Here is a 16,097-nt window from a genome sequence, read left to right as displayed (position 1 = left end):
GCTCGAGTAATCGTATCTCCTCTTCCAAAATTCTCCATTTTTATTTACAATGTTGAGGGACAATTGGAGAGTATTTACTGTATTCGGGCCTCGCGACACGATTTTACAGTTGTCGACAATCCGCGACTGCAAAAAACGAGCCACCAGGCTCGAGTAATCGTATCTCCTCTTCCAAAATTCTCCGTTTTTATTTACAATGCTGAGGGACAATTGGAGAGTATTTACTGTATTCGGGCCTCGCGACACGTTTTTACAGTTGGCGACAATCCGCGACTGCAAAAAACGAGCCACCAGGCTCGAATAATCGTATCTCCTCTTCCCGAATTGTCCATTTTTGTTTGCAAGGTTATTTGGGGAAAATACGAAAGGAAAATTGAGGAAAATTCACTAAATATCATTTCTAAATTTTGTTAAACACTATTTTGTTCGCGAACGGTAAAATCCGTGTCGAACATTTTGTCAAACTATAGCCTATTTGTAGCCTACTTGTAACCTATTTGTAGCCTACTCGTATCTTACTTATGGCCGACCTGTAGCCGACCCGCTTGTTACATTAGTTCCATGAATAACGTTCTCGGACTCGTTAAAATGTAATTCCGCCAGGAGCCCGAGTTTTCAAGGGAGGACAGATTTCGCGTACTAGATTCGGCTACTTCTCAGGCGTTTTTGTTTCTCGGAAGCAGGCCCAAAATTACGCGTTCTTCCCTCGCGCAGCTTTCCTCTCGCGTGGAGATTCTGGGCCCGCTGGCCCGATTTCCCTTGGCCCGCGGCGGATTTACTGCCGAAGAAGTACGCTCGCCGATGCACGAAAGCGAAAGAGTTAGCAATTACGCCGACGGTATTTTACTCGGAGCCGAATTCTCTATTTCCCCGTTTGGTTACCTGCGAGCTGTCGCTTCCACGCGCGAGCAATCTTCAAGCGGATACGTTTAACGGCTCGTAAAATATTTTACTTCGGCTGCAGTTCGCCTTCGCCGACAATATTACAGTGGCCCCATATAAGAAAGTATTCGTGTACAAAATTTTCGTTTTGCGGCACATTGTTAATATCGGAATTGTCATAATTTTGTGAGAATGAGTTGGACGAGAATAAACCGGGATACTTTGTGGAGCTTGAAACTTCTGTTTTTGCTGTGCATAATATAGTGTATAGTATAGTATGGTATATATATTTAGTATTTAGTATAATCTATAGTATAGTATATATATTTAGTATAATCTATAGTATAGTATGTATATTTAGTATAATCTATAGTATAGTATATATATTTAGTATAATCTATAGTATAGTATATATATTTAGTATTTAGTATAATCTATAGTACAGTATAGTATATGTATTTAGTATTTAATGTATAATGTATAGTATAGTACGGTATATATATTTAGTATTTAGTGTATAATGTATAGTATAGTATATATATATATTTAGTATTTAGTATAATCTATGGTATAGTATAGTATATATATTTAGTATTTAGTATAATCTATAATATAATATAGTATATATATTTAGTATTTAGTATAATCTACAGTATAGGATATGTATGTATATATATAGTATAGCATAGTATATGTATATATTTAGTATAAAGATAAGAGTATATAGTACATATACTATAGTATATATATTTAGTGGGCATCATATAACATATTTTTGCATAATATAGTAAGCATCTTCTTTCTTGAAGATATTTCGGAAAGAAAACGTCGCACAACACACTCGTACATTTTTTCATCCTGAATCTCAACAAACATTTAAAGATTGAAGCCTTACCTTTACAACAACTCCTTGAACTTCGATGTACGACCTTTTTCAGTCGCTTCATTGAGCTTCGAATGAAAGGCGCGCGAAGATTTTGCACGATCGAACTCGTTCCACGTTTCACAGAACGACTAAAAAGGATCGTACATCAAATTTTGACGGCTCGTTTTAAAGGGGAAAGTTTCAATCTACCAGCACACGGTAGATTCTTCTCGTGGAAAGAATTTTGCAATATTTTCGCAGACGTTTCAATCTGTTTTATTTTCGAGCGATCATCGAAACATCGTGTAAAAATATTTTAGGAAAAAAAAGATGCAAGCACCAAGCATTGGACTAATTTAGGTTTCTCGTTGCACGGTTAATTATTACAGAATTATGATAGTTGAAATATCGAGATTTTGCGAAAAGTCGAAGAGCACGGGAAAAGACTTTCTGCAGTCACTGTACTTGTATACGCCGGTGTCTCGCGTATAAATATTCTCTGTTTGCGCGGCAAAACGCTGGAAAAAAATCTGCTTCCCGCAGAATTTGGGTCGCCCATCCCGACTTGATCATACAGAAGAAACTTACAGCGCTCCTTTTTCTCTCCCCCCCTTCCTCTCTTCCTCTCGAATATATTCGTACGTGCGCACGTCGCGCATACATCAGGCTCTCGCGGACTTTTTTCGCGGTGCTGAAACTCGGGCGACGTAATCCGCCGGTAATCAGAGTAGAAACTCGAATCCGATGAGTCATTAGATTCGAATTTTATTACAAAATTCGATATACCGCCTCGCGTGCGGAGCAATCGATTTGCCCCGTGATTCCGAATAGAAGACCGCGATTTCTATTGTAAAAAGGCCTGTCTTCGACGTTGTATAAACTGCGGTAATTATTATGCCCGCCAAGCTGTCCGATCGGTCTTCGTAATTACCGGCGATTCGTCGCGGTATCGCGTTTTTGATTAATAGCCGCCAGCTTTCACCGTGATCGACGGTTTCTTGCGACAAGTAGTGCAGTTGCTATTTGTCGCATTGCTTGATTTCCCGTTGTCATCGCTACGATCGGTGCACACGCCATTGTTTCTCGTAGCTATGGACAGTTTGAAAAATCGTAAGCAATTTATAAAGCACGAAATACGATACACGCATTTTTGTTTGTGATTCGGACGATACAGAACTGCTGCATCGACTTATTACACGTTTTTCACATTTGTTGTAGTTATAAAGTAAATTGAATTATTAAATTGAATTATTAAATTCAGCGGTATTGCAATGTTCTGTCTCTGTTGTAATGAACGAAAATCGTTTGTTGAAAGATGATCGAATTAAAAGATAAAATATTTTCGAAATTTTGATTTTTAATTGACCGATCATTCTAGGGAGGGGTGATGGGGGGAGGGGTCACACCTTCGACACGTATCGATGCATTTTAATGTAACAGTTTTTAGAGATAAAAGAAATTCAGTCAGGATTTTTTCCACTTTCTCGCTTCGATTCGAATTCCATTGATGCAAATTTGCATAAACTTCCGTAGCCTGAACGTTAACCCTGTGGTTCCCGGGCCCACGTGATCCCAAATGGAATTTTAATTGTGACAAAAAATATTCGATAAATAAACATTAGTTTTTACATTCTTGAATATCGTAACCGAAAACGATACTGTCTACTGATAAAATAATTTATTAAATAGCTAAAATAAAAAATCATAACTCCGCGATATGCAATTGGTCAGAAAATAAGCAAATACCAATTTATCTCAGAAATACGTTTCAATGATATAACGATTAAATAAACAAAACCTTGGAAAATAATAGAAATTTAACCCTTAAATATTATTGTTCATTAATGCGTTTTCTTTTCTTGGTAAATTTAATTATATCTATATGTAACTATCAAATATTTCACAATAAAAACGTGCCCCATACACGTTATACTTATTTTCTACGTAAAACTTAATATTACATTCATTTCATGAACAATACATTTTAGTTTCTCACAAATTCGGATATCCACAGTTTAAAGAACATTCAAAGAATGTTTAAGAACATTTTATGTACGTTTCAGTAGGATAGTGGAGCCGGTTACCGTGAGACAACCAATTATTGTGCCTTTGGTATAATTAACGCATTTGTCATTAATTGAACATTTTGTATGCCGCGATTAATTAATTTATTCAAAGATAAAATACTCTTAATATTGAATACATCCTGTTCGGTTAATTATAAAATTCATTACGCCCGCGAACGAGCCGAAGTCGCGGCAATCGGTGATCCCACAGTGATCGGCTCCACCATCCTACACCTTAATAGTTCATCTTTTCAATTATCTCTGTAACCGCGCGCGTAGAATCCAGCAAAAGGACAAACGCGGCGGCGAACGTCGGTTACGCGAGCCCTTTGTCCGGTATAATCGATGACCGGCGTGTGATTACCGATTTATCGGCATAATCGGCGTTCCGCCGCGCGTCGCTATCGATCGCCTTATTTTTTTCTTCTCCTTCCGCGGCAATATCCGAAACCAGTTCGCTTCCGGCGATGTTTCTTCGCGAGCATTAAACGGCAACCGATATTCGTCAGATGAACACGAAAAGATTAAGGTATCCGTGTTGAACAGAGTCCCCCCAGAGTACAAGTAGGCCCCCCTTCCTACCACGGGCCCGTCGGGAGGCCTCTGTGTGCACCTGTGCAGGTTGAGAGGTGTTGTGTTTTCACCTGGCAGTTCAACCTACAATCGCGAGCAAGAAGGTTCCGTAGCCGCGATCCTCTCGCGTTCCACGATCGGCTCGCGAACCGCAGCACCCGGATCGCTCTTCTTCGTTATATTTCCGCGGGCAACGAACGATTCGCCGAAAAGAGAAAAAGAAAAATGTCGAGGATCAATTCGAATCGGGCGCAGGATCGATAGACGTCCTCGATCGTCTTCGAATTGTGTGCAATGTTGTGACAAGCGGACGAAACCCGAGGAACGGCTCTCCGAAACAAACGATTCCGTCGACGCATAGACAAGTTCGCGGTGCTAGGAAACGATGACAAAAGTTTCACCGGGGAATCGTGCGACGCTACGAGGGCCCGGATCTCAGTGACATCTCCCATGGAACCTCTCGCACCTGTCAACGATCCCGCGAGGCCGTAGAGAACGATTTCACCGTTAAATGAGATCGGATCCCGGCGAGATTCATGAAAACGCGACCACCGATCCTCTGACGGACTATTCGCGGTGGCGTGGAATAACCTCCGTGTGATCGAGGGAAACGCGTCTGGATCGATCCCGGACGAAGTTCGATCGCGAGTATCCGGCTATCGGCGACCGGTTCGTTCGCTGAATTCACGTTCGTCGAGGATTTTCTTTACGTCGAGGGGCTCGCCGCGAGCGTCGACGCCGCAAGATGGACACCGTGCTGGAGAAGATGGGCAAGCTGAATCTGGTAATGTTGAACGATCGGACACAGATGTACCGTTCTGCGGCGGGATTACGCGGGCGTAATTGCCACGACTAACGAGCAACACCTCTCTTATCTCGATCCCGGCCGAAAGGAAAAAAAATTAGCCGGCGAGCATTGTGCGAACGCGTAACGAACCCGCGGCGCCACGTGCGTGCGATAGAATCGTTTGCGGCGCGGTAATTCCGCTCGGGTACCGTTTTTTTTTCCTTTTTTTTTTAAGTTCAATATCGCGAGTCGTTTCCCGAAACATTTCACGCCTCCGACGGAGCGCGGCGAACCGGACCGTTGTCCGGACTAATCGCACGTCGGACATCGGAACGTTTCGTTTTCTTTCCGATCGGGAACGTCGGACCTTCGTGAGAATAATACGAACGAGCATGATGATCAGGGACGTTTATATAGTTTTATTTGTTAGTTTTTGCAACCTGTTTTTCGAGGAGTCTATATTTTAATTGTTTTGTGGATCGTGACCCTTTGAACTCGAAGACATTTTAACTTTGAATGCAAAATGGTTTTTTTCTTATCTACGATATTTCTATCTTATATGATTTAGTGTATTTTATGTAATATGAAATTCTATCTTGTGGTTCATGGAATACTTGCACTTTTAAGAGGCTTTGGAATGTTAACGAATTTGACGATGTAAAAATTAGTTTGGGATAAGACTGTTTTTAAATTATTTTTAGTGGTACCTCGGTGTCCAGAGGATGCATTATTGAGTGCCGAAAATCAACCCCCAACATTTTTGCAAAATCAAAGTAGTTCAATTAATCATTTAGCTGCGTCGATCTGTTTTTAAGATCAATTTTGTATGTGTTTTTTATCGATCGGCAAGTTGTTCTAGAATTATTCGAAAATGTGCGAAATTTATGAACATGAATGAATTATAATGAATTATAATTATAATGAATATAATGAATTATAATTATAATGAATATAATGAATTATAATTATAATGAATATATAATGAATTATAGTTATAATGAATATATAATGAATTATAATTATAATGAATATATAATGAATTATAATTATAATGAATATAATGAATTATAATTATAATGAATATATAATGAATTATAATTATAATTATAATGAATATAATGAATTATAATTATAATGAATATAATGAATATAATAAATTATAAATCGTGGGAAAAATATTTTTGTTGTAAGATGTAAAATTTCGCAGAAAATGGATGGTACTTTAACTTTTGCACTCTAAAAGTCCAAGTAAAATTCATTTTGTTCAAATATATTACAATAAAAATGTGTTCCAAAAGCTTATCAAGAAAGTGTTACGCGCGTGCGACCGACGCTGAACTCAACTCGTCAATGTTAACTGTTACGTTAAATTCCCTGTCAATTAATTGTAATAAGCTCGATCATCTTTCAATTTCTGCCCCTTTTTAATTGCCATCTATTCATTCAGATGATCAAGCAGGTACGATTTGATCGAGATAAAGCTTTCAATTCTTCTCGGAACCGTGTGAAAAAGTTCCATCCCTCATATTCCCGCCTCGTTTTATCTATTTCAAACATTTAAAGCGATCGTATCTTATTGCACGAATGCAACATCTGAGCGTATCACGTTCATTATACACTTCTACTTTCATTGCTCGTGGACGCTTCATCATTTTGTTATAACTGGCGGCCGGATATTATGCTCGTCTCATCTTCCTCACTTTCAACTATGGCAGTTCGTTTTCGTTTCTTTCGCGTGACTTATGAGCGCGAATCGCAAGCGTGGACGATTTATATTAATCTCATAGTTAGATATCGTAAACGTTGCTAATTGCTTTCTTCGGATCTTTCGAAAAACAGCGAACCAATTAAAATTTAATTCACGTAATTTATCCGTTCACGTTCGTACAATCGTTGCAAACGATGTTTCAGAAACACATTTGAAATCTATCTCAAAAATACTTCGTTATAATTGATTCTCGCAAGGACGAGAATAAATCGTCTTCGAGACTCGCAGACGTCTCCTGGACGTCTTTAGGACGTTCGGAAGTAGTTTGTAGGACGTTGCGAACGTCTTCAAGGTGAACGCCGAAAAACAGACGTCCACGAGACCGTCGCGCTATCTGAGCATTTAATCTAATTAGGTGACTTTCACGTGTAATTGAAAATACGAAGCAAAAACGCGCGTGAAAGAAAGACGTCGCTTCGATAACGGAAAGAAAAGGAGTAGGTATCTCCGTGGACGACCGACCGGGCATCGTTTTACTCTGATTGGCCGGCGAATTTAATGTCCGTTTCCGTCGTTTAAACGGCACTTGTTCGGTCGCGAACGGCAGTCGATAATTCCATTCCGGTCGATTAATAAACAGTCCCGCGAATCACTGTATCATCGTACAAGAGCCCCGCCGCTGTTTATTTTCCATCGTCGTAAAAACGGTCCCACCCTATAATCCTAAACACGCGAACACCTGCGCGCGACTCTGTGCGCGGACGATCGAGAGTTCCGCGCGCGTTTTTTCTTTTTTTGTTTTTTTTTCTTCAGCCCGCTCTTCGCGTTAGATGCAATCCGGCCCGATGTTTAACGATTATCTCGTTACGATCGACTGGTTTCAGCTCGATTCGATCGTTTTTGCCGGCGGAATCGCCGCCGGCAGGCTCTGTCGGTTGCATATTCGAGCCCCGTGGCCCCTCCAGCGACCGGTCAGCCACCTGCCGCTAGCTAGAATTGTCCCGGCGAAAGAGACCTGCATCGTTGCAACGCTGTCCTCCGGTGCAATCTCGCTCCGCCGTGCCCTCCCGACACACGTTAATGAGCCCGGGGAATTGAAAAACACGATCGTCCACTATCGAGCTATCCCGCCCGTTTCATTAAATCGCGGAAGGTGGGCGATTTCGACGGCCTTCTGGCGATCATCTCCAGATCCATTCTCTAGTCTTCGTTTGCAATTTCTCCCGGACTCGCATTCTTCCCGTGTTCGGTAATTCGTTTCGCTCGTTGAAGAAACATTAACCCGAGAAAGATAACCTACGTCGCAGAGGCGCCTGCGAAGACTGTTGATTTTTGTTAATTTTTCATAGAGGTCTAGTGATTTAAGTTTAAAATTACTTAAAATATAAAAAAATATAATATAAATGCATTTTATTTTTACAATAATGCCAAACTTTTAAAATGACTAGATTAACTTAAATAAATATCCATTGTTAGTATAAAATTGACGCCTTAGAAAAGCATGCGCCTCTGAAGCGTATGGTTATCTTTTACGTACGTTGTCATATGGTTATCTTTCTAGGGTTAATGTAATTCCTGTTCGAATTTGTCGTCGGAGAGCAGGCCGTGATTTCGATACAGAGAAGCTGGGTTAAAATGGACCCAAACTGTTGACATGACCCTGCTGGATTTGTGGTGGAACTGTCTACGATACTTAACCATTTGCTATTTATTGCTATTAATTGAACTTTGCAATTTATTTCACAGTAAATAGTAGTTGACGACAAGTTGACAGTTAACACAAAGTTCTCTTGAGTAAATAATGAGGATGCAATGCATTAGGAAAACGTTCCCCTCGGTTTCAATCGCAGCTTCTTTTTTAACCATTTGCCATTTATTGCTGTTCGTTGAATTTTGTAATTTATTTCGCAGTAAATAATAGTTGACGACAAGTTCAAATTTAACAAAGTTCTCTTGAGCAAATAACGAGAATGCAATGCATTAAGAAAACGTTCCCCTCGGTTTCAATCGCAGCTTCTTTTAACCCTTTGCATTCGAGAGGCGATTCTGAGCTATACTATTTGCTATTACTATTTGCTATACTATTATACTAATTTACTATATTTATTTAGTTACTATATTTATATAATTATATTTATTTAATTACTATACTAATTTGCTATACTAATTGCTATACTATTTTTCATAATCATTGCAAGAGAGCATCAGACTGTAATTGAAAATTACATTTATATATTATTACTTCGGTTTCAATCGCAGCTTCTTTTAACCCTTTGCATTCGAGAGGCGACTCTGAGCTATACTATTTGCTATTACTATTTGCTATACTATTATACTAATTTACTATATTTATTTAGTTACTATATTTATATAATTATATTTATTTAATTACTATACTAATTTGCTATACTAATTGCTATACTATTTTTCATAATCATTGCAAGAGAGCATCAGACTGTAATTGAAAATTACATTTATATATTATTACTTCGGTTTCAATCGCAGCTTCTTTTAACCCTTTGCATTCGAGAGGCGACTCTGAGCTATACTATTTGCTATTACTATTTGCTATACTATTATACTAATTTACTATATTTATTTAGTTACTATATTTATATAATTATATTTATTTAATTACTATACTAATTTTCTATACTAATTGCTATATTATTTTTCATAATCATTGTAAGAGAGCATCAGATTGTAATTGAAAATTACATTTATATATTATTACTTCGGTTTCAATCGCAGCTTCTTTTAACCTTTTGCATTCGAGACGCGACTCTGAGCTATACTATTTGCTATTACTATTTGCTATACTATTATACTAATTTACTATATTTATATAATTATATTTATTTAATTACTGTACTAATTTGCTATACTAATTTGCTATACTATTTTTCATAATCATTGCAAGAGAGCATCAGACACGTTAAAATTGCATTGTACTTGCTAAAAGGCTCGATTTCATGTGCACAAATCGCAATAAATTATATAAACTAGAATTACCGTAGATCAGAAATCACGTTTTGGATTTCAAATTCAAATAGCTTCGAGTGCAAAGGGTTGAAAGCGATCAAAATAGTACAGCCTCTATATTAAACGTGTCTCGAATAAAAATTTATTCCGAGTCTCGATGAGTTAAAAGAAATATTCGTAAAGGAGAAAAATAAGAATTCTTTGAAATCTCTGGAACCTTTTCTAATAAATAAATGCTCTAAACTAACTTCCTCTTGCGAACATTTATCGTACATATTTTACAAATGCCTGTTCCAGTGGAACATTGCTCGAAGAAATTTCTAAGTTTAATAATACTAAAAAATTCTTAATGATACTAAATTAATAAAAATAATATCCAAAGATATCCATTTCTAATGAAACATTTAATAATCGTTACGTTCGTATTAATAAATTAACATTTGTTAATATTTCAACGTATTTCTTGAGATTACGAATGGAGAAACGCTCGAATTAAATAACAAAAGAAGAAAAAATACGTACGCAAAAACCGTGGAAGAATCTTCCGCGAAATTATTCTCGGAGCGAATATGCTAGTCGAGACAGAACTTTCATCCCAGGTAATAGGTAACTGTTCAATCCGCCTCCAGGTGCCAACAAATTATTCTCCATAAATACCCCGCGATCCGGTAATGAGCAGCAAATCAGCTGAACTCGAGTAACACGTTCCACGGGATAATTGTATCAGAGAAACATTTCCGAGTACATATGGAGTTCGTTCATCTCGAATATGATATCTAACGATGCATCGGCGCGCAGCCCGGCCGATCGTGGATCGTGCAACGGCCCGGTGCAAAGTACCTTGCACCCGAGCCATACCCGCAGGATGCGAACCGATGCGCGACGCGCGAGGCGATTCGCGCGAGGAACCGTTCGAACCGGCGAGATTCCGGCGTCCTCCTCTTTTCCATCCTCACCCCGCCATAATTCGCAATTAGTCGCGGCTCCGTGAGATCGGGAATCTACCTTGACGAAAGTGTTGTTCTGCTTTCTTTGTTGTGCCGAGCGTGCAAGTGTCCGACCGATCGAGAGATCTCGCCGCGTAAAAACGCCGATCGACCGTAATAAGATCGGTTAGCCCAATTACGCTTAATTGTCGGGACCTCGCGCGCGCGCGCTAATTAACTAGTAAACGCGCGCGGGGGGATCCGGTGCTCTGTATTCTTCTTGCGGGATCACGAGGCCTGCGGCGAGGACGAAAAGATCGAATAGATGCTGGCCGAAAGTGTCGAGAGTGAAGCTGATCGCTGGAGAAATAATTTAAACGCGGTCGAAGTTGAAACGCGGTGACGTGAATTTGAGAGATATCTGATTTTTCGCATTTATGGTAAAAACGAGGTGTTTGAAATTGTAGAGCGATCAATCGAAGGATTATCGATATATTGTTCCTAAATTATTTCTAAACAGTCAGTTTCTTGTAGGATTGGCCTAAAAATATTCTAAATATCTTGAAGATATATTTGAGAATACGTTTTTGTTTATACGAAAATTACAATTTAAACAGCCAGTGTACTCGTCGTGACACAAACAACAATAATTTTTCTACGTATATATATATATAGCGCTTTTACCTCTCTTTCTTACAATTGATGCAGAGCATTTGTATCGCGCGAATCCTAACCCTTTGCAGTCGAAGCTATTTTAATTCGAAATCCAAAAGATGCTCTTTAATCTTCAGTATTTCCATTTTATGCGATTCAATGCACTTTACGCGTATGAAATCGAGCCTGTTGGAAAGTACAATGTTTGTAGTTTTAACAGTTTTATTCTAAATATAACAAATCTGGCAGTGTTACAATTATTTCGAGAAATGGTACAACAATTTTTAGCGGCGTCTCAGACTCGCCACAAGAGTGCAAAGGATTAACTCCTTGTCGTACTTTGACGTGTCCGACACGTCGTGAAAATTTCTAGTAATAACTTATTCTGCACAGATATTGTTCTGTCCTTTGAAATTAGAATAAAAAATTGGAATAAAAAATTCTAATCTCTTGTCATATTTTGAGCATTCAAGTAAATTTAGGCGCACAATAAGCATCAATCTTTTTCCCTTCTAAGAAATTATTGCAATCGAGAAATATCTAATCGCAGTAACTGCGAAGAAAATGGTATGTCAAGGGGTTAAAAATGTTCGCATTCTGGTAGCGAGCGAAGTACAAACGAACGAATGCAGTGAAATACAAGTTCGATGCGCATTTGCGTTTCTACGGAAAAATCTCACGTGGAATCTTTTCAGCGTTTACGTTTGGACGCGTTAAGAAAATGTAGGAAAAAAGTTAAGGAAAAAATTTAAGAAAAAGATCAACTCGCTCCAGATCGGAGCACGATCTTTAATTAGGTTAGCACGGTAGACCTAGAGAGTAAATGGCTGCGAGTATCGCAGCCTTTGAGTCGGAATAGAGCCGTCGGATCGAGGGGTAGACGCACATTACGCTAAATTTCATCATGCTTTCCCATCAGGCCCAGCCCACAGCTTTTCAATTGAGCATCAGAGGCTTGCGCCACTTGGCACTATCGTCTGCAGAAGCTATCGCTCAGTTTGATTAGGGCAGAATCAAATTCACACGGGTCGCCAGACGTGTCGAAAGTCCTCTCTGCTATTCCCATGGACGCATTCAACGATAATCGGGAACGGTGAAACTTGCGCGTAACAATGGCCGCTGAAAAATAGCTGAATTATCGGCGTCACTCTTTCTGCCGCGACCCTGTATCTCTTTCTTTCTTTCTCTCTTCATCTTCTTTTTCTTCTTTTTCTTCTTCTTCTTTCTCTCTCTCTCTCTCTCTCTCTCTCTTTCCCTCTCTTTCTTTCTCTTTTTCAGCGCGAACTCTCACCGAAGATATTCGACGGGAGAAACTTTTTCGGGCGCCCTTCTCTTATCGATGCCAACCGGTCGATGCGTTCAATGTCCAGGCCAATATTGCGAACCTTTTACGTCGTAGAAGAATAGGTTTCTTCACGATCGACCGCTTTCTCCGAATTTTGCATACGGACCCTACGGACCGGCCCAGAAATCGGACCGATTCGGGTTTCACTTTAATCCTCGGAGACGAGACGGACTTTTAATGACCGCGTGAATCGTGATTTCGTTGCTCAGTCCGAGCAGATTCGCCTCCTCGCAGCCTCTAACTCTTTGCACTCGAAGTTATTTTAACTGTAAATGTAAAATCATTTTTCTGACTTATTTTATATGAACTTCATTTTATATGAACGCATTTTATGCGTGCGAAATTGAGTCTTAAACAACAGTTACGCTTTTAACAATTTTTAAAAATCTAAACTTTGTTAATGGAACAATTATCTTAGAACGCGATATAACAAATTTTAGCGGTGTCTCAGAGTTACTACTCGAGTGCAAAGGGTTAATTGTTCCCGCGGCGAATCAAACTGTTCGAGTGGATCGAAAAGTCGGCCTCGAGGACCGTCGAAATATTTTCGAAGCTGTCGTCGGCCCTTTGCCGATGTCCTCGGTATTTCAGTAGCGACAATGCTGCGCCGTTCGAGCCCAGGGGATCTGAATTTTTAATGTTTTTCTCGGATTTATGCTGACTCGTGCAAGTACTTGAACACTTACTATAGAAAAATTCCACGAACAGTTGCAACATCAGGTGGCATTTACCCGTGTTCTTTAAGCTTTAAAATAAATTCGACGATATGCGAATGTTTACAATGATATAAAAAAATATCTTATTGCATTTGCTATTATATAAAATATCGTAATGCCAGCTGAATTTGTAAAACTTTGTATTTTTATCGAATGCCATCAAATTGCGGAGAACAGCACACAGATGTGCCGCTTACTATAACAATTAAAAAACTAATTTGACAGCAGGATTATTTATTTACATATCGACGGCGAGGTAAATTACAATGTCCGCGTAATAGTTTAGCATAAATCATTTGTAACAATGTACACTCCGCGACAAGAAGATAGCGCGCTTTAAAAATATGTGATTTTTATTTATTCAACGTTACAGTCAATGTTTTATTTGTATAGAAATATGCAAAACACAACATAGACAAATGCAATCGCTTTGTTTACGAGAAATCACAATTTTACATTAAATAAATCGCTTATTCTTTGAAGTGTGCCACGCTTTTGCCGCGGACTGTGCACACACGATGCTCATTGAGAAAACCATGCGATCAACCGTGACGCCATTCGGAGCCCCTAACATCTTTCTTACTGTCCAACTGACACAAAAGATTATGCTCCGTCACAAGAATCCTGGAAATTCACTGCGAATATCGTTGAAATCCCATCGAAGAGGTATTCGCAGCTTTCTACTGAAAAAAACCCGGCGACTACTCGTTTTATTGTTCCAGTTATTGGAGCTTGACGTTCACTTTTATGGGTGACGCGTATGATAAAACAGCCGGTTGGGTAAGTATCGATAATGGGAATCGGAGGAAAGTAATAACGCGCGCGGGGTAACGTCGAAAAGTCCGGCGAATTTCGAAATCAAGCCCGGTCGCTTGATTTAATACGTAAACAAGCAGCCGGTGTTCAGGTCGCACGCAAACATTCCATCGTCGCCGTGGAAACAGAGACGGGGAGAGATTACCATTCCAGAAACGGGAATTTCACACGCGGAATGCCTTTCCCGAAAAATATCGTATTACGAATCCATAAACACACCACGTGTTTCTCCCGTAGAGCCGCACGGGTTCGAATTCTGACGCCTCTCACTGAAACGTCACGTTCATTCGACTCCCAGACGTCGGCCTGCTCGCTGAATTATTGTCGTTCTTTCCTGTTCGCAGCGAGCCTTGTGTCATTCTACGTGTCCTCTTCTCGTTGTAAATTACGCTTTTTTTAACGTGCAATTATAGCATATTCGTAGGCCCGTTTTGAACTCCGAAGAAAACGGAGAAACTTGAAGAGGAAGAGACTTCAAGTTTTCTGAAGTTAGGCTTCGCAAACTTACGCTTATCTTATGCAGCCAGAAAAGGAAAATAGTTGAATTTTTATTGCAAGAGAATTTATCGAGATTAAGTTACACGTATGGTTTCTTTGCATTGCGATTTTCAATGAAATTCGTGCTTTCAGGGATCCAATATTTTGAGAAAGTAAATATTCAACTTAAAGAATAATAAGAAAGGTCTCTTATTTTCTTCGTCAAAGATCGCCTTCATTGAGAAACCGCGGTAATACACTTATCCTATGTATCCAGAAAAGGAAAATAGTTGAATTTTTATTGCAAGAGAATTTATCGAGATTAAGTTGCACGTATGGTTTCTTTGCATTGCGATTTTCAATGAAATTCGTACTTTCAGAGATCCAATATTTTGAGAAAGTAAATATTCAAGTTAAAGAATAATAAGAAAGGTCTCTTATTTTTTCTTCGTCAAAGTTCGCCTTCATTGAGAAACCACAGTAATACACTTATCCTATGTATCCAGAAAAGGAAAATAGATGAATTTTTATTGCAAGAGAATTTATCGAGATTAAGTTACACGTATGGTTTCTTTGCATTGCGATTTTCAATGAAATTCGTGCTTTCAGGGATCCAATATTTTGAGAAAGTAAATATTCAAGTTAAAGAATAATAAGAAAGGACTCTTATTTTCTTCGTCAAAGTTCGCCTTCATTGAGAAACCGCAGTAATACACTTATCCTATGTATCCAGAAAAGGAAAATAGTTGAATTTTTATTGCAAGAGAATTTATCGAGATTAAGTTACACGAACGGTTTCTTTGTATTACGCTTTTCAATGAAATTCGTACTTTCAAGGATCCAATATTTTGAGAAAGTAAATATTCAAGACCCTATTATCTTAGGATCTTTCTTTTTGAACCATTCGACATGCATTCAAGAGATGCAACATTTACAATGAGACGTCTTATTGCACTTGCTTAGCAGCTTTGACCTCGCACTCAGTAATTACCGTTCCTTCTTGCTTTTCAATTAAATGCTGTAATGTGCATAGCACAGCTTTGGAAACAGCGAAGCGTTGAAGAAAGGTGTCAGACGGTTCGAATAGGAAGCGGAAGAGTTCTTTGATGATAGATTATGAAGCTATAGTGAAGCGATGTAATAACGAAGTACAATCGTAAAATAATATACCGATTTCGATGTCTTTTATAGTTAAAAATTGTAGAGCTATTTCGCAGACTATTTTAGACTGCCATGCTAACGAACTCGAATATCTCACAAAATTGTATATAATCAAATTGAAATTAATTACTTTCTTTAT

At 38.9% G+C, this 16,097-nt stretch overlaps 1 protein-coding gene across 4 annotated transcripts in view; it reads left to right on the top strand.

Annotated features, from left to right (window-relative positions):
* Positions 1 to 16,097, top strand: part of DAAM (disheveled-associated activator of morphogenesis-like protein) — a 151,120-nt gene that overhangs the window by 79,935 nt on the left and 55,088 nt on the right. The window contains exon 1 of one of the 4 annotated variants that reach the window (XM_033483280.2): positions 4,462 to 5,170. The exons of the other annotated variants lie outside the window; for them this stretch is intronic. Within the exon in view, the coding sequence (XP_033339171.1) occupies positions 5,132 to 5,170 (39 nt within the window). The 5' untranslated portion in view covers positions 4,462 to 5,131. Of the gene's footprint in view, positions 1 to 4,461; positions 5,171 to 16,097 lie in introns of those variants that run through there. 4 annotated transcript variants of the gene reach the window in all.

The sequence above is a fragment of the Megalopta genalis genome, chromosome 8 (assembly GCF_051020955.1).
Source record: "Megalopta genalis isolate 19385.01 chromosome 8, iyMegGena1_principal, whole genome shotgun sequence".
NCBI classification, from domain to species: domain Eukaryota; kingdom Metazoa; phylum Arthropoda; class Insecta; order Hymenoptera; family Halictidae; genus Megalopta; species Megalopta genalis.
The sequence above is the reverse complement of the archived record's forward strand: the minus strand, read 5'-3'. Positions and strand labels throughout refer to the sequence as shown.